This window comes from Pinus tabuliformis, chromosome 7, assembly GCF_031772625.1.
Source record: "Pinus tabuliformis cultivar Carrire ecotype Pingquan chromosome 7, CPIR1, whole genome shotgun sequence".
Lineage (NCBI taxonomy): Eukaryota > Viridiplantae > Streptophyta > Pinopsida > Pinales > Pinaceae > Pinus > Pinus tabuliformis.
Genome location: NC_142293.1, coordinates 1,351,091,655 through 1,351,117,725, shown reverse-complemented (window position 1 = coordinate 1,351,117,725; position 26,071 = coordinate 1,351,091,655). Strand labels below are relative to the sequence as shown.

General features: G+C 34.4%; 1 protein-coding gene across 1 annotated transcript; it reads right to left on the bottom strand.

The window, feature by feature from the left end:
* Positions 1 to 779: 779 nt before the first annotated feature.
* On the bottom strand, positions 780 to 15,536 carry LOC149252561 (DNA (cytosine-5)-methyltransferase CMT3-like). Its single transcript, XM_089459743.1, has 21 exons — positions 14,903 to 15,536; positions 14,521 to 14,555; positions 13,995 to 14,094; positions 9,537 to 9,644; positions 9,319 to 9,438; positions 9,009 to 9,108; positions 8,725 to 8,921; positions 8,565 to 8,630; positions 8,198 to 8,434; positions 7,496 to 7,554; positions 7,343 to 7,409; positions 6,851 to 7,180; positions 6,663 to 6,731; positions 6,465 to 6,551; positions 6,285 to 6,372; positions 2,537 to 2,670; positions 2,325 to 2,429; positions 2,192 to 2,235; positions 2,044 to 2,113; positions 1,597 to 1,700; positions 780 to 1,506 (listed from the first exon to the last, which is right to left on the bottom strand). Exons 1-21 carry the CDS (start codon positions 15,344 to 15,346, stop codon positions 1,323 to 1,325), a joined length of 2,748 nt encoding a protein of 915 aa, XP_089315869.1. The 5' UTR covers positions 15,347 to 15,536; the 3' UTR covers positions 780 to 1,322.
* Between the last annotated feature and the right edge of the window lie 10,535 nt (positions 15,537 to 26,071).

The following is a 26,071-nucleotide window of genomic DNA, read 5'->3' as shown; positions in this document are numbered from 1 at the left end:
TAAAAGTAGTTTGTTGCAAGCACGTTCTCTACCACATCATGTAACAGCTATCTGATTGAGATGCATAAACACAATTGTGTTGCTTGCAAGTTCAAATCCATTAAAAAGTTCACAATGCTTTATTTGTGAGAACTGTTGGTTTTGCCTTGGCTTGGAGGACAGATTCTACTTCACCAACGCTACTCCTGCTACTCCTTTTGGCACCACTAAAGAAATCATTTACATGTTTAGTTATTGTGGCTCTGAAATATTCTATGGGGCTATGGCTCAACTTCAGTCTCTGTGACTAGTGTCTAGTTCCAATGTACTTAGCCACCTTTTTGCTGTCAATCATATTGATCCCTTGGATGGTGCCCTGTATTTTGTGGAAGGAAAAAGGTTGGCTAGCTTGTTAGTTTACTTTCAAGAGCATGCCTCCAACACATGGTTTCCTCTGTTATAAGTTTATTGCCAGTTTATTTTGCTAAAATCTCTATACTTGACACTTCCAACTGTCCAATTTCTAGTTTTGGAATTGAGTACATTGCTACTCTTTAACATGCTCAAATATCCACATTTAAATATTAGATTTAAATGCCTTAAGAAAATGTTTTTACTTGTTACAATTGTTGCCAATAACTTTGTGGTTCATTAAAATATACCAAATACAAATTAAATTATAACTGACTCAGGCAACACATGATGGCCTAAAGAAAACTATAAACGATGTAACCATACCAGAACTCAATTAACAATCTTCCACCAACACAACTTATAAATCAATCTATCTGGGAACACACTACCAGTTAAATCCAATGTATAGCATAAACATCAAAACTCATACATTCACATTAGGCATAAGCAGCAAAAATATCCAACAGAATATGAATCAGTGCAAAACCTAATTCACCCAAACATGATAAAGTTGCATCCGAACAAATTCCATCCGAAATGAATAAATTAACACACCCTATTGTTTAAGCTAAGATAGGATAAATACACAGGCCATGCTTCCATATACGTCGATGGCATGGACCACCCTTTTCTTAAATAAATGTCCTCTGAGAATGAATCAATTGCAGAGCAGAATGACAGTTACAATAAGAAAATAGTTTATGAAATTTGGAGTAAAGACTGAGGACTTAGGAATTTTTGGGACATTAGAAGGCTATTTGCCCATGCGATGGAAGCCGCAAATACATGCAAATGTGAAGGCTAGTCTACTTGGCAGCCTTCTATTTTGATTTCTCGGCCACAAAAATTGGACCTCATGTAGATGCTGGGGGAGGTTAAGCAACAGCAGCTAACAAATGGGCCCAGAAAGAGAATGGATTTCACTACAACTAGCTCTGCTCTCCCACGTCCATAGCTCCATCCTCATTCTGCTGGTTGCCAAAGCAAAGAGGGAATTTGTCAGGGAGCTTCACTACTGACTCATCAGTGCACAATTTCTGTATGGCCATCCCCAGGGCAAAGCCCAAAGCCCTTGCAACAGGTACTGCCACAGCATTTCCGACTTGAATATATCTGCATGTAAAAGAATATTAGTATATCTATTATAGTTTAGCAGCAATGATGCAAAATCTAAAGATATTTCAGGCATATTTTGCAGCTTACTTTTCCTTTACAGTCCCATGAAGCTTGTAATAATCAGGAAAGCCTTGCAACCTTGCATTTTCGCGAATAGAAAGGACCCGATCTTGCTCAGGATGAAGCACGGCCTGTACAAACAGCATACGGTTTTTTCAGATAAATTGCAACTTATAAAAAGGCAAGGCTAACAAAATGGACAATCTAAAAAGGCTACGCCGACAAGCCATTGGTATACTGCTGGGCTTGAAAATGCATTAAGCCGTCCACGGTTCCATTCTCAATGTGGTTTGTCCTAACAAAGTGGCACAAGTTTCAGATGGATGAGGCTAGTTCAAGTTATGGGTGACTGGAGAAAAAAGATCCTTTCTCTGAGGTGCCGTCCTTAGAGAATATTCCAGAAAGCACTTCCGAATTATTAAAATTAGAACAAACAAACAAAAAAAGTCAAAAGTTTGGAAAGATCACAGAAACCTGATTGTGAGGCTCGGCCCTGGTGACTACAGTTGGCACAGTTTCATCCCACCATAACCGACCAAATGGCCTGCAAAAAAGGACCATCAGTATTCAAACAAGAAAAGGCATATGGCAAAGAGTTGAAAAATAAATACAAGATACTCACTTTAAGGAGCGGCCTTTCACAAAACTTATCGCATAATCAGGAATCTGCATACAGAAGCAGTTTAAACATACCCTTAGTAAAAGATGCGCGTATGGTTTCATATCCTGCATAAAGTTTCAAGACTTGTTCTTACCAATGGCTTTCCAGAAGGCAGCAAGATCCTCTCCATTGAAGTATCCAACTCCACAACATTGTCCTCCCTAACAATGACGCCGGGAAGATCCCTGAAGTTGGCGCCCTGACACCACAAAAGAAATAATATAAAAACCATACAAGCAAAATGCCATAAGAGTTTTTCACTGAAACAAGATCGTTCAGAGACACGCAGTTACCAATCTCACAAACCTTTTTCTTAGGAATCCTGCAGACTCGCTGGTAGTCATCTTCATTGAGTTGGAGTGGCCGATGATCGTAAAGAATTGCCTTTTGCGACGCCCTCTTGGACGCTGACCCGGATGGTAACATGCGGCCGTTCATAACTGTACGAGTTAATAAGGAAGATAATTTAGCACTCTCATTATTTACACCATCGTATTACCAAATTATGGAAATTACCTAGGTAATGGTGCAGTTTGACACAAATGCAAAGGGTTTGAACGAGTTGGCAATAGACTTGGGTTCTTTAAATCAATTAAGATTGGGACCATACAAGAACAGTTTGAGAATAATTAACTTTATGTTTCATGTAAAGTATAAAATATGCTTTACATTTGGAGGTCTTAGTCTCGACAAGATAGCTGTCTTTTATGATTTAAGAATCGCTACATTTTATGATTTAAGAATCGCTGTAACATATAAAATACTTAGAAATTGCTACATATTATATCAATAAAAACTTCAAGAAAACTTAGTTTTACATGTTCTTAATATTATCGTTCCCCGTCACATGATCTTAATTCATTCTAAATTACTTTAATACTATTTCTTTCTAATCCTACATAATCTTAGATAGCCACTCTTGATATCGTTTTCATTAAAAATGATAGGTAAATAAATCTGTATTTAATTCACTGAAGAATTAAATCCCTTCGTAAATTATAAGTTATTAATTTTTACTATTGGCTAATGATTGGATTTTGTTATAACTATATTAATAAGTATGCTTATATCAGAAAGAATTTACCAGATTTTAGAGATTTTCAATTTCAGATATGACGTGTATATTCAAGATTATATATATATTATATATATAATCACCTTTTAATTGTTTTGACGGCTGATACATATTTGATATTTTTTTACCCTCTGAGGCTTGAACCCGGAACCTCTGGGGACAAAAGATCAAGGCCATCACCAATCATACCGCTTCACATGGGCTTATTGCTAGGCTAATTGTAATTACCAAGTTACAACATTTTTACTTACATGTCTTAACCCTACGTTCATCGGCCATCAAATTACAACATTCCAACTAAATAATGTTCTGCCTCAGCGAGAGCAACAAAAGCAAGGGATTTGCCCTAGCCACTCACAAAAACTGTTATTCGGGAATTTTAAGTGAATTGTCACTATATGGACAGCATAGTTTTAAAATTCGGCCGTTTCAAAACCGAAACGGCCGAGTTGATCCGTTTTGTTGCCCTCAGGAGTGACTCGGTAGAAGAAACGGCTCGTTTGGCCGAGCCAGCCATGACTCGGCCGAGTCATTGAATGACTCCGGCCGAGTTGATCCGTTTTGTTGTCCTCAGGAGTGACTCGGTAGAAGAAACGGCTCGTTTGGCCGAGTCATGGCCGACTCGGCCAACTCGTCCATTTCCATATTGACTCGGCCGAGTCACAAACAGCGGCCTGTAACCCCAGTAAAACAGCGATTTAACAATTTTTTAATGATTTTTTAAGGTGTTTGGACTCCAATGTGTTTTATGAATTAGTTAAATGTTATTTGGGATCCATTTCCCCCTCCCAAACCCTATTTAACACACTCAAATGCTCTCTACTATTGATATGCTATTCAAATTTCATAGTAATGTTAAATTCTTAAAGTAAAGTGACATTCTCCTTAATCTTCATTTTCATCATTTCACTTAAATTTTTAACATTACCATGAAATGACTCAGGATGTTTGAGAGTGGTTTCGGCCTCATTGGATTTCATATGGAGAAAGTAGAATTTTAGATTTCATTCAAAATCCAATAGACTTATCAGTTTTTCAAGATTTCAAGATTGGAGGATTGCAATGTTTCCATTGAATGTTGTCATGTATTAGGATATGGAACTCGTATTTAATCAAGAGCACCAATCCCTCTATGTACCTTGATGTTAGTGAAATTGGTTGTCGAACTCCTCTGGGATTTGCTCCCAAACCAAGAGCTTCTGAAAATGTCGCTCCCACTCCCGTTTTCGCTCTCGCTCCCCACTTTCGCTTTTGCTCCCAAGTAACACTGAGCCAAATGATGTTGGCAACTCTAGCAGTAGCCAGTGGTACTAGTCACAGACTTTTGTTGTAAAGGCCATTTATAGCCTCCTTGGTTATGTGTTTTTGTTTTGATTTCTATATCATCATCGTTATGTATTGGACAATGCACTGGGTGCCATTTTGATATAATGGATATATTCATGAGCCTACTTTGATCATATGTTGTGTTCTATCTATATTCTAATGCTGTGTATTTGGAAACATGAATGAAAATCTTTAAAATTATGTGTTTTTATAAAAAATAAATATTTAATGTATTTTTTACAACGACCGAGTCATTGAAATCGAGCCGGCCGAGTCGATACCGAGTCGGAGTCGGAGTCAGAGTCAACCCTTGGCCAAGTCAGAGTCAGAGTCGGAGTTTTAAAACTATGATGGACAATTCATCCTCTCCCCTCTATGGCAGCAGCAATGACCCCTTCTGCTAAGGCAAATACTACATTCCCCTACAATGTTGGTAATCTGAGCCACAAGAAGGCTATGCTTAGGATCTCTAATGAGCTGGCTGCAGAAGCTAGCAAGGTATCAACTAATGGTCATAGCAAATCCAACCCTTTTCCTTCAAGAAATTTAGGTGGGCTTCCTTAAATTTAGTGAAGAATGGCACCATCTCTTGTTCTCCTCATCTATTCCCATGATTCAAGACAGACATCATTAATCAACTCTATCCCTACAAGAACAAACATACCAAATACTTTATGACCACGTATCTATATTGGCAAATCAATCAATCATGAGCAAAGTTCTTCTAGAGAGAAGTGAAGCATATCATGAGATCCAACTTCAATTGGATGCCATGCAGCTTGATAGAGGCAGTTCACAAAGTCTCAATTCTTACCAAGAGGACAATGGATCTAGCTCATACACCCTTTGTTTAAGATTGGCTCTTCATCTTAGACATAATTGGCTCTGGCTCTTCATCTTAGACATAATGGGCAAAAGATATTTTATTTTGCTTCTTGTCTAGTTTGCCCACTGGCAGACCAAAAGATTGTTTCATGTACAGCTGTTCTCTCTAATTAATATAAAATCTCATTGACTAGCTTGCAAAAAAATAAAAATATTCAGATGTACTTCTTGTCAATATAAGTGTTTTATTTTCAACAAGGAACTGACAAATTTGCCTGAAATCTAAAACTAATATTTTAATCATCTTGCTAGTTACCTTAAGCTATAACATTTTATTTGATATGAATTCTCCTGAATTGTTGTTCAAAGAATAAAAAAACAAAACAAAAACAAAAAAACCTGTAAACCATAAAATATTTAATAAGTACTAACCCCCTCCTAGCTAGCTCAGTTCAAACTCTTCTAATGCTATTAAAATAGATTTGTCAAAATAGAGGCAAATAAGAACAAAAAACAAAACAATTAATAAAGCATAAATTGAAGTCATTTTTTCTAAGTGGAAGGAAATCACAAATCCCAAAATAATTCAAGACAATAACTTGAACTGAATCAACAGTTCTAGCATTATGGCTTGAAACTTTGAGCATATGACGTCTGGAAATTATTTATCATAAAATGGCAACGCTATCAAAGCCTATAATGATCCAATTAACATAAATATCTTGGGAATCCAGATAAAAGAGGAGAGCATTAAAAAATAGTTTGAAAATTAACCCAAAATTAAATAAATAAACAACAACAAAGAGATAAAGATAAAGATAGCATTACCTTCTTTTGGCATTCTAATATATTGCTGAAATTCAGTACGAGGAGCTTTTCCATATTGCATTTCATCCCTTTGTTCAGAATTTGCAATCTAAAAGACATCATGTTAGATGTTGAAGACAAGGAAAAAAATAGCATAAATTTGCTTACGCTTATATTAACATCATAAAAATGCAAACTGACCTCTGGAAGGTCAGAAATAGCATCCCCAAGAATGAGTGCCTTTTCAAGTTTGACAGTGTGATTCTCATCATAAGCAACCATATTACGCTGCAAATTTGAAGAATTTGTTAGCAGAACATATCGCAAATTTTCAGGTCACAATTAGTGATCACAACATTCGCTTGAGTAAACAGATCAATAAGGGCTTTAGTCAATCACCTCCCATTCATTTGGGACGCCGCCTCTCTGAACAACGTCGTGGGTTGGTAGAGGATATTGCGGAAGCTTCTGCATTAGATGGGAATAAAAATGGTAATATCAGAACACAAACTGAGAACAAGAATGAGAAAAGGCTCTCTTCATTCCATTAATATGAATCAGTCTCATAAGCTCAAAAATTAACATGCCTCCGTTGGCAGTGCTCCCCATAAGAAAACTCGCATCCGGAATTGAGGTAGACCATAACACCCAGCTACCATCATGCCAAGTTTGGCTTGATAACTCATGTGCACCAGACGACTCAATGCATACCGTCCAAGGACACCTCCAGCAAACTTAAGTATGTCCACTACATTCTCCATCAGAACATATCTAGGCTTTAAGAAGTCTACAATGTCCATGTATACAATTATCTGTTGGTTCTTTGAATCTTCCAAAGGAGCTTCAGTGTTCCTGAATCTGTTGAACCCACTAGCTCCTTGGCAAGGGGGACCGCCACAAATAACATCCACGTCCCCCTGCCACATCAAATTCAAACAAGCAGAATAGTGAACAAGCAAAGAAATATGCCAATAACAGACAATTGAAGGTACCGACACAATAAAATAGATGCAATATAATGCTAACTAGAGAAATAGGGAGAACCAAAACTCCATGACTGAAGTAGAGCAAGAACTTACAGGTAGAGGCAAAATTTTTGCTTTTGCACCCTTCATCACAAACTCTTTCATACTTTCTTCGCAGTCCCTATCATAGTCACAAATTTACACATAAGACAACATGCCCAGATTTCAGAATATTCAAGGCCCAAAGGTATTTGGAACACCACTTACCCTAAGCCTTCAACGGGTTCCCAACTATCCTCACTCTCATCATAACCTTTCCAATGCACCTAAATGAGGATCGAATAGGTTAATCGAAATATGAATGATCGAAATATAAATGCCAAGAAAAATAATTAATGTACTTTGTATAGGTATATTTATTGGCAATTTATAATACGAAGAAAATTAACAAATCTTCTTTGTATGCTTGAAACAATTATTTTCCAAATTTCGGAGAATGTTTTTCCTCATTGAACACCATAACCCCTATACTTGCATTAACACGACAAACTCACTTTCACGAGCGAGGTTGAACATGGGATCATCACATGACAGCAATAATGAGAAATGTACGTCAAAAACAAACAATCTTTAATTTGGAAGTGATACATATATGACATCACAACATGTACATCAAACCATCAAGTTGATGGCAGAAGAAAAATAATGGAGGCTATCATCTTTTATGGTTCAACTTCAATACTATTTAATAAATTCCGTATTTCCTAATAATGGCAACCCCTGCAGATAGAAAGCTTAATTTACAGCCAATCAAACTTTGCAACTCGTTTTTTACATAAAAAAACATATTGCATCGTATAAATTACTTCAATAAAATCAAACAGATGGTGCCAATTCAACAAAGTATTAGCCTAACGATAGGCCTTTTGAAAACCTGAAGCTCGTCCTTCGGCAATTTTGCCAAGATACCTTAAATTGCAGTCCAGATTCATCGCTTTTTGTTGCCTGCTTGTAGCGAATTCCAATTAAACTTTCCACTTCAAATTCTTCTTCTGAAACCTCAGAATCATCATCTTCTTCCTCCTGATTTTTTGTCTCTGCTGCCTTAGTATTACCTTTTGTACCGTCCGATCCACAGTATTTTTGGTAGAGCTTCTTCCAGTTCTTGAGCAATTCCAAGAAATCATCGGCTAATTCATTGCGAACCTGGAGTTACTTGCATGATTCAGAAGTAAAAACAATGCCCAGAATGTGTAACAGTAAAATGCAAAAACAAGAAATACAAATGAACTATGAAGTAGCAAGCTTGCACTTATCGATCATTGAATAAACAAACCTCTGTTTCCGGATGATTGTGCTTCAAGCTCTTACAGGCAAATTCATTCAGATCCACTGCCCATTTCTGCACAATTTCAACCCTCCACTCATCTAAAAATGCACGACTTTGCTATAACATATTTTGTTACATTGCAAAAGTGGATCAAATGTCAACTTACAGTAACAAGGTTTACACCGGAAAGATTTGCACCAAAGCATAAGCCAGTTGACATCCCACCACAACCCGAGTACAAATCCAGCAGGGTGAGCTCTGATTTAGAGCCATTGTTTTTCCCCGAACATGTATCGTTATCTGCCTTGTTTTCAGATTCATCACACACTGTCGATGTTGAATCACTGCTTGCAGCTACATTTTCTGAAACCAGTAAGGACTTCTCGTCAAATTTTCCTCAACTTCCAAAATTACGGATTAATTAAGACATCTTTTAATCACTAGACTTGCCTGCCGGTAGAGTATAGAATGTAGTATATGCTAAATTGTAACCCATGTCATAGTAAAAATCACAAGGTGGAATCGAGCTTTCCTTTCTCTCAGATTTTAGCTGCAATATAGAAAAAGTTATAATTACTGAGTGATTACATCCCGTTTACACGTGTTAAAACGAACCGAATCCTGGTGAAAATCCAACTCACAACACCGATTATAACACGCGAAAAGCTACTTATAAAGTGGCGAGTAATCCTAAAACACGAAATACCACAATACAGTTGACGTCATGGATGTAAACATAATTCTGGAGCAAATAGCTCACCATTGGAGGTACTTGCACAATATAAACCTTTGAGGTAATGCACTCGAGCAAGTTGTCATCCTTGATTTCAGAGTAGAAAACCCGTTTTTTATCATGAAACGAAGCTTCTGTTTTAATGGCCTGGTAAAGCAGACAATGGCAAAATGAATCCAGATATGCTAAAATATAAGAAACATTTTACACGCAAATATCAAGTGAACAAAAATTGCAAGACTTACAGTGTCCTCTGCCCTGTAAAACCATTGAGTCGTAAAATATTGCTTTCCGTCAGTTGTCTCAAAAAATTCAAGAATACTTCCGATGTAATCTGCCTTTCCATCTTCACCCTATAAGGAACATTTTAAATCAGATTCACCGAAAACGCAATATCCAGCCATTAGTTGCATGATATTTTGAGAATCTAAGAATAAAGCTAATAGCAAAAGTAACTCAAATTAAGAATGAAATTCCTGCTACTTATTTTAGTTTAAATATTTGAATAGACAAATCCCAAGCCTAAGCACAACTCTGTTTACTGGACACCAAAATAATTTTAAGGGTTTCAAACTCAAATCTTACCAGGTTTACTAAGCCCCAGGCTTAAGCATACTTACCAGGCTTATCAATTCCATAACTAAACTTGTCACTAAAGCTACAAAATCCCCCTTTTTTTATCCCTCCATTTAAAAGCTACAAAATCCTTCTCTTTTTATTCCTCCATTTAAAAGCACCATAAACCCTATCCCTCCATTTAAAAGCATCTTATTCCACATAAACCCTAACCCTCCAAAAGCTATGGCCATCCCAAAATCCATAAATCTAACACCCCTTGTAACCTATATACTGTGCCATTGGTGTTCTTACACATGCCCTTGGTTACTTCTTGGCCAAAAAAGTCCAATCCTTCATCAGAAACAAAGTATTCAAAACTAGAACCGGTGACTATACCAATCCACCTATCAAATCAGTTTTCAATAGTCAGATTTCAATGAACCAATCTTTAAAAAAAACACATGAAATAATTAGTTTTTAGTGAAAAAAATGTTTTTAAGATTTAAAACCATGATTCCAAACCAATAGAGACAAAATATGCACCTAGTGAATCTATCAAAATGGCACCATTTGGTATACATGTCAGCAACAAAATACATAATCAATAAAGCACTAAATGGCCTATGAAATCCAAAAACTATGCTACAAGCTATGGGGCCATTAGCCTACTACAAAGCTACAAGTCTACATATCAATAATCAAGATGAGCACTCCTCATCATGTCAAACTCACCACTACTACTAGACATGGGATCATCAGCAAGAGCTACATAAACATCAACTAGCTCAAAGTGTAAGGATGCCTCGGCCTCATATGCAACCTCAATAGTAAAACTAGTAGGAATAAGATTAGACCTAATGGAAGCAAGAGTTGGTTGAACTACACAATTAGTTGAAAATACAAACTAGCTTCCTTAGCCTCGTTTTGAAGATGTGAATTCCACTAATAGTTCCAAAGTAGCTCCAAAATGACAAACACAGCCCAAACTCTCTATTGTTCCAACCTCTACTACTCGAGTGGAAACTCAACACTCTCCAAACTCACAATGAAGCACACAAAAACTCCAACTGATATGTGTGAGGCAAATGAGAGGGGAGACATCCTTTTAAAGGCTTGGAGGGCTTGTTTTTAGATTGAAACAACCCCTAGTTTCCCTCAAAACCACTACAAAACACCAAATAACCACTTGCATGGGGTTTGCAACTAACCTAGAAATAAACCAGCTGATTTATGGAAAAACCAACCAATTCCATGGCAAGTTAATGGAAACACTAATTTGCACAAATCAAAAACCCAATTTTTTTACCAGTTCGATCCCTCCTAGAAATGAACCAACCAATTTGACTAGTTTCCAATTCAAACCAACAAATTTTGAATACTATGATCAAAAATACCCTCTTTCATAAAATATTCCTCTAATTTTATTCTCAAAACCAAGTACCTTCATGTTGACGAACAAAGCATTATGGTCAATTTTGATGTCATGTCTTTGTTCACAAAATCACCGCATTCTAAAGATCAACCTAATCTAAGTTGGTTGACTCTAAAACCCTCAACCTCATCCACATTTGTTTTTCAACATTATTTTCTTCTAAATGAACCTTTTATGAGCAAACTAAAGGAACAATTGTGGGTTCCTCCTTATCCCACAATTATTGCTAATATCTTTGAGGAACACTTCAAAAGCTTAGCCCTAAACTCTCGTCATCAAAAACCCAAGTGCTAGTTTTAATTCATAGATGACACATTTGTCATCTAGCCTCAAGACTTGTCCTCTCAACTCCCATCTTAGTAGAGCATCTCACCCAACATGACTTTATCATTAAAAGGGAAATAAATAATTCCTTACCCTTTTGCATGTCCTTATCACTCACCTTTTTGATGATTCCCTTACCACCAAGATTTTAGAAAGAAAAAAAAATGCACAAAGATCATTATATTCACATCCAACCCCATCACCACCCAACACAAAAACCAGTTTTTCTCAAAACCATCATCACATCATCCTTTAAAATCCCTACTCAATTCCTTGAAAATGAAAAAGCCCGCCTAACCAAAACTTTCAAAGCCAACAATTACTCTATTTCACAAATCAATAGAGCCTTTCATGATGCCAAAGATCCTAGACCCAAATCTTTAAATCCCTCTCCCCATAGTGTTCTTGTTACCCTTCTATACAAGGTACCATAAATCACATTTCCGAAATTTTAAGCAAGAAAAATATGAAACCATTTTTGAACCTTATAAAACTCAACCACTTAATCCAACTCACCCATGCAAGATTCAAGAGTTAAGATGCAAGATTCAAGAGTCTACCAAATTCATTACTTTGATGGCAAGTCTAACATCAATCAAACTAATCATTCCTTCCAAGCTCCTCTCAAAGAGCACATAACTAACACTAACCATAACCATGTCTCAAAATCAACCATTCTTGAGTACCTTTCCAGATCTAACCATTCTCATTTGTTTTGGTCAAAGCAAAATCTTAACATCTATTTCCTTCCATCACTCTTGCATCATTTAAGAACTTTTGGAAATCAAAGAAAACCAAAACAATTTCTATCAAGAAGATGCCTACAAGCTTAACCAAGCATAGAAGCCTGCCATTCATCACCTTGAGGCTTGACAACTAATCCTAATTTGGCCCTTGCAATCTCCCTACTGTATGTTTATCTTTTAACTTATCTTTTTATGTTTATCTTTACTCTATGTTCCCTATTATTAATTTCATCACTATCAACCCCCTCCTGTTCTTAAAGGCCTTAATATTTAATCTTTGCTCCTTTTTTCTTTGTATAACCTTAAGAATTTAATTAGATTTGATAATAATTTTTAAACCCCCAACTTTTCATACCCTATTTTTTCACCTAACAAATAGTCAACTTGTTCACTATCTAATATTTTAATAATTCCATATTATTTTAAACCATTTAACTCCTTGCCTAATCTTTTTATTACCCTCATTCTCAACACTGAGTCAAATCATCAAAGGCTTTCTTATCCCTAATGATAGATGCAATGGGATAGGTGGGGTGTCCACCCATTAGACATTCAAAAATGAAAATTCCTTGCCCTAATCTTTTTAGGGCCCTCATTCTCAACACTGGTTCAAATCATCAAAGGCTTTCTTATCCCTAATGATAGGTGCAATGGGATAGGTGGAGTGTCCACCCATTAGACATTCAAAAATGAAGACAAAATTAAATTCTAAAAATGACTATCTACTATTTTAAACCCAAAACCTGGACCTAAACATCATTACCAGGCATATACATTTTTTCAAGTTCAAGCTCAAGCCCCAAGTTTGAATATGCTTCCATGCTTGCTAGGCATAAGTTCAAGCCCATTTTTTTAGACGCCTTTTATTGAGGTGGCCTGCATGTCAATACAAATGCAGACCTTTTATATAGATATGGTTAATGCTATAAGTCCAACAAGCTCCAAGACCCAGGATTAAACATGCTTACCAGTATCTAGTATCTACATTTTTTTCAATTTCAGACCCAAGCCACAAGCTTAAATATGTTCCCATGCTTACTCGGCATAAGTTCAAAACACCTGGGTATATACGTTTTTTGGAGATGCCTCTTTACTTAGGAGGCCTGCATGTCAATACAAATGCCCTTTTTATGGATATGTTTAAGAATAAAACTCTACTAACAAGCTATCATTCTCCAGAATCCTTGGTGTTATCACAGATTCACCGAAAGTGCTTCACATATGATCAAGTACTCATCTTCATAAGGCAAAATAAGCTTGAGAACTTTTTTGAAGATATGGGAAAAGAAAAAGTTAATGAAACCGATAAAATCTCAATTTTGAACTCGGGTATTCTTGGATAATTAAACATGCCTTTGACATAGGATGCATTGCTGCACGGGACTTGTGGCATATATTTCAAGAACGCTTTGAAAACGTGTATAGATAATAGAGCATGCCACATTGTTTGACATATATAATACCAGGTTGTTAAAAAAATCGTATATAATTACTCTCGTTTCAGGCATAACATTGATATTGCAATACATATTATCCAAACATAAATTTGCAAGGGTCGTATATAGTCTTGCACTTTGCAGCTTCTGAAACCAACAAAATGTGTAAGCAAATGGAAAAGAAATTTTATTATAAATGAAACCTACCTTGACAGAAGCACAGTCACCTAAATTATACACCTCCCCATCCACTTGAGCTCGCAAATAATGAGCTTTCACATTCAAAACCACTTGCTCTTCATCATCACTGCATCATCCCAGTTGATATACAGAGTACTTATTAATGCAATATGTCAGGTGTACAGCATTGTATAAATAATAATCATCAATGCATCAGCCAAATTGATATAGGCAGTACTTATCAATGTAGACATACCAGTTGTAGTACTTTATATAAATAATACTCTATCAAATGTATGACTTGGATCCCACTAATAATATTTGCAGAGAAAGCAAAGAGGATATTATCATATCAACTCAAAAATACTTTTAAAACTAATCTTCAAGAGGTATACATATTTCATAAACCTTCTTTTAACTTTAACATGCTACCTTTTTTACCCTTAATATCGTAGCAAACCAAGATTTGCAAACATGAAAGAACAGAAAACAGGACAAGATTCTTAAACATTAAAGAATAGAAAAAAAACAGGATGAGTAGAAAAAATCATACCCGGCACTTCCGTTGGACTTGTTCTGTGCATTTTTCTGCCTCAAAACAAAATGCAAAAATATATCAACAGCAGTGAACAGAAACTTGAAGGAGCGAAAATAAACAAATAAAAGCCCGCCAACTCAAACAATATTAAAACCATGGCACCTTCATAAACCAGAGTTGCTAAAGCTTTGCACTAACTAGGTGGGCACAAAATGGACCTTCATAAGACAATGTTGCTAAGACTTTGCACTAACCAGATAGAGCAAAATGGAATATAGGACTTTGCACTAACAAGGTAAAACAAAATGAATTTTTTGGAAAAACAAGATACAATGTCATACACAAATGTTTAAAACAGGTTAATGAGACTGTAAAAAGTACTAAACAAAAGACTAACCTTCTTCTCATAGCGCAAAGGCCACCTGCGCTGCGCCTCTGCTTTAGGCATAGGCGCTCCGAGCAGGCGATCTTCTCCAGGCAACTTAGTTTTTGCTGCAGGCCCTCCAGAAGGGCGATCTCCTCCGGCCAACCTAGCAGCGCCAACTTTAGCTTTAGGTGCCGATGAGGGCCCATTTTCTCTCACAGTGCCGCTATTTTCTTTCACGGTGTTGCCATTTGCTTTCACAGTTCCGCCATTTTCTTTCACAGTTCCGCCATTTTCTTTCACGGTGTTGCCATTTTCTTTCAACGTGTTGCCATTTTCTTTAACGGTGTTGCCATTTTCCTTAGGGGTGGCGCTCTCCTTCCCTTCGGACTTCTGCCTTTTCACTGCACTCCCATTCTCTAAGGTCGGGGTTTCGATTCCCGCCGTCTGCCTCCTCGTTCGCTTCGCTGGGGACATGGCGTTAAGCTCTGTACGACACTGGAATGAAAAGGGATGACAAAAGATGCGCCCCTTCCTCTTCTTCCCTTCCCACCCTCAGGAATTGAGCTTGCTCGGAGGGAATGGAACGAATGGATTAGCGAGCTCAATCCTGAATTCTCAAAATCCCCAGTCCTCTAATGTGTGATTCTCTAACTCGCTCCCACGGCCTATTATATCGGGAGGGAAAACTCTGTATTTCCACTTTCAAAGTAGACTCAAGCGCGGGAAGCCATTTTTATTTTTGTCAAATAAATAAGAAAAAATTATTTATCCCTTTACTTCTTGAACCCCTTAACCGTATTCCTCGCCAATTTTACGCTTAGTCTGGCCCGGCCATACCGGGTCAAACAAAGTTTTAACATTGAAGGCGTGGAGGCCTCGCCCTCTAGGTCACTCATCACTACCCTTTTCTTCCAAGGCTACGAGTAATTGTTTCCATGTCATGGTCCATGTTTATTGTGTTGTGATAAGATTAGAAGGGTAGTTTATGGATGATCTTTTTTGTCGGGTGTGTTTGAATATTTCAAAATTAAATTTCAGTTAGATATTGGTTTGCAAATTATGAATATTTTAAATTAATAATGGTTTTTAATCCATTTTAAATTTAAATTTTATATCATTTTTTAATTAATTATTAATTTTTTTAATAATATTTGGATTTTTTTTTGTGGTTTTTGTTATTATAAATAATTTATAATATTTTAATTAGTTATGATATATGATTTATAGTTAAAAGATTTCGAGTGATTTGGTTAACAAATTACTTTTCTAAATTTTGGTTAGATATTGGTTTGCGAATTATGAATATTTTAAATTAATAATGGTTTTTAATCAATTTTAAATTTAAATTTCATATAATAATTTTAATTAGTTATTAAATTTTTTAATAATATTTTGCGTAGTTTTTTGTGGTTTTTGTTATTATAAATAATTCATAATATTTTAATTAGTCATGATATATAATTTATAGTTAAAAATTTCGAGTGGTTTGGTTAACAATTTATTTCTCCGAATTTCAGTTAGATATTGGTTCGCGAATTAAGAATACTTTAAATTAATAATGATTTTTAACCAATTTTAAATTTAAATTTCATATAATACTTTTAATTAGTTATTAATTTTTTTAATAATAATTTGCGTAGTTTTTCGTGGTTTTTGTTATTATAAATAATTCACAATATTTTAATTAGTAATGATATATGATTTATAGTCAAAGATTTCAAGTGGTTTGGTTAACAATTTATTTCTCCAAATTTTGGTTAGATATTGGTTTGCGAATTAAGAATACTTTAAAATAATAATGGTTTTTAATCAATTTTAAATTTAAATTTCATATAATAATTTTAATTAGTTAATAATTTTTTTAATAATATTTTGCGTAGTTTTTTGTGGTTTTTGTTATTATAAATAATTCACAATATTTTAATTAGTAATGATATATGATTTATAGTCAAAAGATTTCAAGTGGTTTGGTGAACAATTTATTTCTCTGGTTGTTAAATGGATTCAAGTCTCGGAAACATGTTATAACTAGTTTTTTTGTGGTTTTTGTTATTATAAATAATGCACACTATTTTAATTAGTAATGATATATGATTTATAGTTAAAAGATTTCTAGTGGTTTGGTGAAGGAGTTGTCTTTAGTGAGACTTTTTGGACTTTCTAGATTTTTTAGACTTTCTGGTGTCAGAATCCACGTGAAAAAAATTGAGGTGGAACCTTGATTTGTATTATTTAAACTGATTTTTTGACCCTATATAAGGATTCAACACCCTAAAAAACCCTTAGGGCTCTTTGATTACAGGAGTTACCGATCAAGTTTGTGATTTCAATAAATTCCTACTGTATTTTAGAGAAATTAGACGAAAAACCCACCTGAAAAGCTTCCAAAAAGTCTCACAGACAACCCGATTTTTTTCTCCAATTGTATGAATTCAAGTCTTAGAAACATGTTGTAACAGGTTTGTTAATGGCATTTATGAACTAGTTGTTGTATCTAGTGGAATAGTCTTAATATTTTGAAGTTATTGATTCTCCCGATTTATTTCTCCAGTTGCATGAATTCAAGTCTTAGAAACATGTTGTAAATGGTTTGTTAATGGCATTTATGAACTAGTTGTTGTATCTAGTGGAATAGTCTTAATATTTTGAAGTTTACGATTCTCCAAACATTCTTCTTCAGTTTTAAAAAAAAAATGATAAATGATTTATAACTAACCCAGCCATACAAAACACTTCATGATGTTTCAGGTGGTTAAAATTGAAAAAATCATTTTAAAAAAATGATATATGATTTATATAAATTAAATATATGATGTAATAAATATATTATCCATAACTAGCCCAGTCATATAAAATAATTATATGATTTATAACCAAGGAAGTGGGTGAAATGGTTGTGGTCTTCTCTACCCATATTCAAATCCTTGCTAGTGACATAATTACCATTATTGTAATGGCTTCGTGCCTATGAATATTGTGGTTTTGGTTCGAGTAGCACAACCATATAAGGAAGGTTGCTACGGCAGCCATATAAATTAAATATAGAAGATATAGAAGGGAGGCGACAGCCATATAAATTAAATATAAAATATATAGGTTGACTAGCACAACCATATAACGGAGGTTGCTAGCGCAGCCATATAAATTAAATATAGAATATATAGGTTGACTAGCATACAAAAGATATAGAAGGGAGGCGGCAGCCATATAAATTAAATATAGAATATATAGCAACCATATAAATTAAATATAGAAGATATAGAAGGGAGGCGGTTCGTGTAGGTTGACTAGTCAACCATATAAGGGGGCTGCTGGCCCAGCCATATAAATTAAATATAGAGGGAGGTTGACTAGTAGGGTCATATAAATTAAATATATAATTTAAGGGAAGTTGAGATTGACTAGCGCAACCATATAACTTAAATATAGAGGGAGGTTGACTAGTACGGTCATATAAATTAAATATATAATTTAAAGGAGGTTGAGATTGACTAGCCCAGCGATATAACTTAAATATAGAGGGAGGTTGACTAGCACGGTCATATACATTAAATATATAATTTAAGGGATGTTGAGATTGACTAGCTCGGCCATATAACTTAAATATAGAGGGAGGTTGACTAGCACAGTCATATAAATTAAATATATGATTTACCATATAAGGGAGGCTGTGAGCGCAGCCATATAAATTAAATATATAATTTAATTAGATATACAATTTATAACTAGCGTAGCCATATAAATTAAATGGATGGTAAAGGTTGATAGGTATAAACTCATGATGGAACATCAAAACACTCACTTCATGATATTTCAAGGTGATTAAATTTAGAAAAGCCTAAAAATTAGCTAAATTGGAATTTTATTTTAAATTATTACTAGCACAACCATATAAATTAAATGGTTGATAGAGGCCGATAGGCATCAATCCATAAAGAAGTGTTGTTGGGCACCTTAGTCTCTGCCATTTAAGTTGGAAATTATGCTTTCAGGAAAAAGTTGCAAATTGATCTCTGAAATGCATAAACTAATTGTTTCATCGTGAGTTACATAAGTTTTGGTGGGTAGTAACCACTAACAAGTCTACGCATTTACATTTTTACTCCTAACAAGTCTACACATTTACATTTTTACTCCTACTTATTTAAGTGTTGACTAACACATAAATAATGTTGAGAAGTCACTCTTGGTAAGTATATCTATTTACATCTCATGACTGTCAGTTTTTATGCAAATACTTGCTTAAATTATGGTGGGGAGTAATTGATGGTAAATATGTTCTTTAGTTGAGTATGAGTTGTTTTGGGGAATTTTAAATTTGGGTGGTTTTTCTACAAGTATTTACAATAAAAAATAATTGCATAAATATCCAAAAATCATGCGTGAATATTGCAATTGTATCCAAATTTTATGGCAAAAAAAATGTGTGAAGTAGTTATACACATGGCATTGTATTATGCTAAAGGGTGTAAAAAGGCCTTCAAGTTATGGTCCAATCAAATGTCTAGAAATTTTCTAGTTTATTTTCCTATGTAATTTGTCTAGAATCTAGCATGGATCCATTGAAATTACAAGTTTAACAGGCGAACTCTTCACAATCGAAGTGCCCGAGGGTGTTGAATCCATATATGTAGTAAAAAAAACCAGTTTAAACAACACAAATCAAGGTTCCTTCACTATCTCTAAATAGACTTTGCCACACTACCATGGGTCAATACCATGGATGTTTAGTCTTTTTTTTTTCACAAATTTCACCAAGTATGGCATGTATTTGGAGATTTGAACCAAATTTCACAAAGTAGAGCATGTCTTTGGAGATTTGAACCCGAACATGGCCAGAAACACAATATTTGCCTCTACTACTTGAACTGAACATGGCCAGAAACACAATATGTGCCTCTACTACTTGAACTCAACTCGTTCGATATAATGTTCCATGGATGTTAAATCCCTATCATCCACCTAATAATTATTGATAATTAAATTAAAATTTTACAAGCCTTATTCCAAAATATTAATAATAAAAAATTTAATATATAATCTAAACATATATATTATATTTAATAAAGCATGCAAAAATATTCTTAACCATGGAGATTCACCCCCCACTTTACCATGAAGATTCTTAATAAACTTTGTTACAATACCATGGCTTATAAATACCGCACACCCAAAAAACCATAACTCATTTCATATGACACTTGTTCATATGACATTTTTTTTAAATTAATCAATTTAATTAAAAGAGAAAAAATGGCATAACTACTTTGGAGATAAATTTCAAGTTTTGATTTATGAATATTACTAAGAATATTTTAGAATATTTTTTAAGGTTAAATCCCTGACATCCACCTAATAATTATTGATAATTATGTCGATATACATGTCTATTTTGGAATAAAATTTAAATTTAATTATGAATAATTATTAGATGGATGGTAGGGATTTAACCTTCAAGGGATATTTTAGAATATTCTTAATAATATAAACAAATCAAAGGTTGAGATTTATCTCCAAAGTAATTATGTCATTTGCATCTTTTTAATTAAATCGATTAAGTAAAATAATATATATGAACAAGTGCCAAACAAGATTATCAAATTTGCTTGGACTGCCCTACCCAAATTTATTAGCTGGCAAACCTGGTTGGAGAGGAATAGGAGGATTTTCAGGGACAAGGAAGAGAACTACAAAGTAGTGGCACACACAATCAAAGAACAGCTAAATGAGTGGCTGAGTGATAAAGGGGACGACTCAAATTTAAGCCAGCATGACGTGGAACTCGGAGCAACTCTTAATCTAAAATTTCAAAAGGCTACAATATCCCCTCTATGCCTTAAAGACTGGCAAATAAGGAAAAATGGAGAAGAATTCCAAGCTTGGTTGAATAATCAAACTCTTCCCTACTTGTTCTTTGATGGAGCAGCCAAAGGAAACCCAGGAAGGGCTGGAGCAGGAGGCATAATCATAAATCCAAAAGAGTCTTCCACTCACAGATTTGCTTGGGGTCTAGGCCTCACCACAAGCATTCAAGCGGAAGTCATGGCGTTGTTTCAAGGTATCAAAACACTAAGGGACATGGGACTTGCAGAAGCAATTGTGCTGGGAGATTCCCAAATCATTATAAATGTAATGGTGAACAATGCAAACCTAGCAGATCTACGATTGGCGAGGACAATTTCAAGAATCAAAAGCATGATAAAACACATGAATCTGACATTTTTCCATATTCTGAGAACAAATAACAAGGAAGCAACTGTAGAAGCAAATACAGCATCACAGCTTGATGCTGGATCTATCCTTAGAGATAATGAACTCTCCTGGGACCCAATCCCCTAACAATCTCTATGTTCTTCTGTCTTTTGCTAAAACAGTTTGTTTGTATCCATAAGCTAGGGAAGATAGCAGGAAAAGACCATGTGAAAAATTGTAAAAAAAGGCGATTCAAAAGTATTTGTGACATGCTCAGCTGGTTGGAGAGACTCCAAGAAACCAGTATCAGCTTTTGTAACCGAACTCATGGTATTTTGCCAGACAATTAATGAAAGTCCCATAACCGTTTCTGTAAAAAAAAAAAAAAAATATATATATATATATATATATATATATATATATATATATATATATATGAACAAGTGCCATATGAAATTAATTATGTTTTTTTTACCTGTGGTATTGAAAAGCCATGGGTCTATGATATTGTTACAAAATCTATTTACAAGAGTAAGAATCTCCATAATAAAGTGGGGATAAATCTCCATGGTAAGAATATGGTTCCATATTTTTCAAACGCATATATGTTTAACTTGTCTATTAATTCTTTTTATAAATAATAATAATAAAGTTTAGATTTTTTAAATTTTAACAATTTTAAATGTACTGTGAAATGCTTTGATGTTTATTGTGTGTTGGTGTTTATCTACATTTACTATCCATTTAATTTTTATGGTTGCACTAGTAAATTAAAATTCTAAAAACCATGTCGGCTTGGGATAGCTCAATTGGCAATGGTAGTGGAAATGAAGTCTCACTGAACGGAAGTCGTGGACTCAAATTGGGTTCAAATCTTATACTATCCCTACAATCGAGTGAGAAATCAGACATAATGAAAATGTAATCTTACCAAACTTAAAAAAAAAATCTAAAACTCATATTTTAAAATAAATATATCTTAATCTTTATAATTAGTTTGTTAAATTTATCTAAATTAATTAGAGAAAATAAATATTATCTTTTCCACAAAAAAAAATTCAATTTCTATTGATAATATGATGAATCATTGTTATTAATAACCTCAACGAATCAAACTAAATCAAAACATACATCATATCCCTAATGATGGTAAAAGATTCACCCACAATGTTTCAACAAAAAAATAAAACAAAATTATTCCCACCATTTAAAAAAAATGACTATGTTAAAAAAATTTTCCCGTGTAAAAACAAGAACTTATAAATAATCATTTGACTCTAATTATTTTTTATCTAGTTGCTTTTTAAATACCTTTACATGAAACGTAGTGATAATAACCTATTGTTTTAAAGTTACATCAAACTAAAATCCACAATCTATCATGACATACGGGCATCATTACAATATGTTGATAAAATCCACAATCTATCATGACATATGGGCATCATTACAATATCTTGACATGTTCATATCACTACCGCTCAACCTGAGCATTATTTCTCAGAGCCACAAAGGATATGACCTAAAACTTATTAAGAGTGTAATTTTTTAAATATAATCTATAAAACATTATCTGTTACCGCCAAAAAAAAATGATGAGCAAGAGAAATGTTAAGAGTAATTGTTTTTTATGTAAATTTTTTGGAAGTTTTTTCTGTAAGTTTTTTTATTGAAATTACAAGTTTGATGGGTAACCTCTGGACAATCTAAGTGCCCTGTAGGTTTTTTTATTGAAATCACAAGTTTGATGGGTAACCTCTGTACAATCTAAGTGCCCTCGGGTTTTTCAGGGTGTTGAATCCATATATAAGGTCAAAAAACCAGTTTAAATAACACAAATTAAGATTTCACCTCAAATTTTTAGGCTGGATTCAGAAAGTCCAAAAATTCACACTAAAGGCAGCTCCTTTATGAAATGTGTTGTCTTTAGCCTGACTTTTTGGAAGTTTTTTGAGTGGTCTAGTTGTCCAAAGTTCACACTAAAGACAACTCCCTTATGAAACGAGTTGTCTTTGGTGTGACTTTTTGGAAGTTTTTCTAGTGATCTAGTTTCTCTAAAATTCGGGAGGAATTTATTGAAATCACAAGTTTGATGGGTAACCCCTATACAATCCAAATGCCCTGAGGTTTTTCAGGGTGTTGAATCCATATATACAGTCCAAAAATCAGTTTAAATAACAGAAGTCAAGATTTCACCTCAATTTTTTTATAGATTCCGGCACTGGAAAGTCCAAAAAGTCGCGCTAAAGATGACTCCATTTATGAAATATTGATATTTAAATTTTAATTAAATGCATTATTTTTTTTATATCATTTAATAATTTTGTTTCAAAATAAAATATTATTATTAAAATGTGTGATATGAATATTAAACATATCAAGTGCATATAAGTATAAGATAAGTTAATTGAGTTATTTCGAGTAGTTGGTTGGAATAGATGTTATCTTCTCCACCCATGTTCAAATCAATCTCACTCTGGCTAAGGTACTAAGAGAGAGACTGGTTTATTTCCACCTAGTTTCAATTCCCATGAATTGATGGCTGTAAATTTGGTTTTTAGGGTAGAACCCCACATATTCAAAATTATGGGAACTCTCTTCTAGCCATTTAATAGATGCACATGGAAACACTGCTGAAGAATTTTACATTAACCTATGTATAATGGTGTATAGTCACATATAACAATTCTTTTACGCGTGTGTTTTTCAAATCTACAAGGATAAGAACATGATAGCATATGGTCTTTCAAAAGCTAAAATAAGGATAGAACCAGGAAAGGAAATTGGTAGATCATGGAACAAAGGGGAGAGGAATATCTCTAAATAAAACTTGGATTTAAATATATTTTATGTTTTTCTCATAGTTTCTTTTATAAATATATATACATTTGCTGATAGAAAATAGGAGACAGAGAGTATTGTGTCTTTTGGTATTTTTTTAATCGTTGAAAGAGAATTTTTCTTTGAAGTAATGAAAGAAAACTTCCCATGTTTTTTTTTGGGGGAAAGGGGTTAAAATATACAAATCATGTTAAGGAAGAATATGAGATATATAAAAATCACACCAGTTGTAAAAGCCTTTATGAATGCTTCAAGCATTTGATGTATTTTACTTTTTGGGGCAAATAATGTAATTAATAAGTTTATTAAATATTTTGTTGGGTACATTAATCCAAGAGGAAATAATGAATTCACCTTTACCTGGAGCCTCTACTTGGTCTCCAACAACCAAGAAGAAGCATATACCATGCTTAAAGGACTCGAATTAGTCAAGTTTCTAAACCCTCCAAAACTACTTATTGTCGATGATTCCAAGAATGCCATTAGGCCTCTTCTAACTGGCACAACTCCAAAATACTCCAAATTAAGTTCCACTTTCTGCCTAATTTACCTGGTATTGAAATCCATTCCAATATTAGAGTCTTAGCATGCATTCTCAAGCCTCAACACGTGAGAAAACCTATATTCTCACTCACTGATGTAAGGAAAAATGAGAGAGATCCTTGTAAATTCCAAATTTTATTACCAATTGATTCCTCAATGTCATCATCATGTTCAAGGTGCACTTCACCTTCCACCAGGTGGTAGGTTTCCACACTCGCAAATCTAGGTTCTTACCATGCCCTTCACTTTATCTACATGTCATAACACACTCTAACCATTATCATATATCACTCCCACACATTCCTTAGGGCCATAGTGGGATATTTCACAGAGGGAAAATCTACCCAAATTGATGACTTCATCATAAAGTGATGAGGAGGAAGGTATGTGCTTGAAGGGTCACTATGAATCGATAGAGATTCACCTAAGTTTTGGGTTTGATGACACCTTTATGATATCTTGGTAAGCCATTAGTTTTTTTTATTGTAGCTCAACAATGTGTTAATTTCTCCTTCCCATTTGTTGTCGTATTTACCCTATCCACACTAGTCTCAAGACCCTCTCCTTTATTGGATATTATGGTAAATCATGAGATGTGGGAGGTACACTTGGTTATGGATTAACATAGAGTGGTAATTGAGGAAATGTAAGTCTTTGTCTATTAATTAGCAAAGATGATTATCACTTTAGCAACATAATTGGAGGCATTATTGGATATTCTTAAATAGTAGAGACAAGTTCCTCAACAGATTCAAGAAAAATGGGTGTAGAAATTTGATAGAATTTGCAACTGCTCAAGATTTCAAACTAAAAAACAAGAGACACATCTACTCTACTGATTTTCGGAATGGAAATCACAATTTATAATAGCATGCATAAACATGCAACAAGCAAAACCACAAGTACAAAGTGATTTCGAGGGGAACCCCTTAGCCTCTTTGCATTAATCAGTTGAATTAAGAAATGATTACAATTGTTTGCTCCAACTCTGAGCACAACCTGCAAAAGAATAATTATTCTCTCAGTTGAATGATAAATTATGGCCAACACTTAGCCAATTTTCTGCTCATCTAGACTTCTATTTCCTTGTGTAATCCTTGAGGAAATTACCTTCTAAAAGATAGAAACTTCCTCTTATTTGCTTGCGTCATTCCCTAGGATGGATCTTCTAACTCCATGCAACAATTGTACACTCAACTAGTATACAACTCATGCTACATTGTCTTGTCATATCCACTTAGCTGAGGAATTTGAATTCCATGCATGCATTAGCTATTTTGCGTTGATTGATTAGTTAAATGGCAGATCTTTAAGTTAGACTGTAGTCCCACTGCACAACTAACATTCAATTGACTCTATCTATAGTTAGAGGTCAGTTAACTAAATACAACTGAAAATAATTGAACTAGATTGCTAAAATTTAGCAATCACACATGCATAACTAAACTACAAGCCCTCTAACTCGAATTTATTGAGCTAACTAAGTGACAAGAGCCATGTCACACTAGTTAATTGCCTCCAAGTTGTCCTGCTGATGTGGAAATTTGATTTACTCAATTTGATTAAGGCTAAAGTCAAATTGATCCTTTCTTGCTACATCACTCTGCCTTAGCAAGAAAAGGA

Bases quoted from the DNA above. Each gene is read 5' to 3' on its own strand.
- LOC149252561 (XM_089459743.1), bottom strand. From the start codon at position 15,346: ATGTCCCCAGCGAAGCGAACGAGGAGGCAGACGGCGGGAATCGAAACC. The intron at 8,922-9,008 runs GCAAGTCTAGTG...TACTGGTTTCAG, and splicing joins ATTCTATACTCTACCGGCAG to AAAATGTAGCTGCAAGCAGT. The intron at 6,373-6,464 runs GTCAGTTTGCAT...GATGTCTTTTAG, and splicing joins CTATTTCTGACCTTCCAGAG to ATTGCAAATTCTGAACAAAG.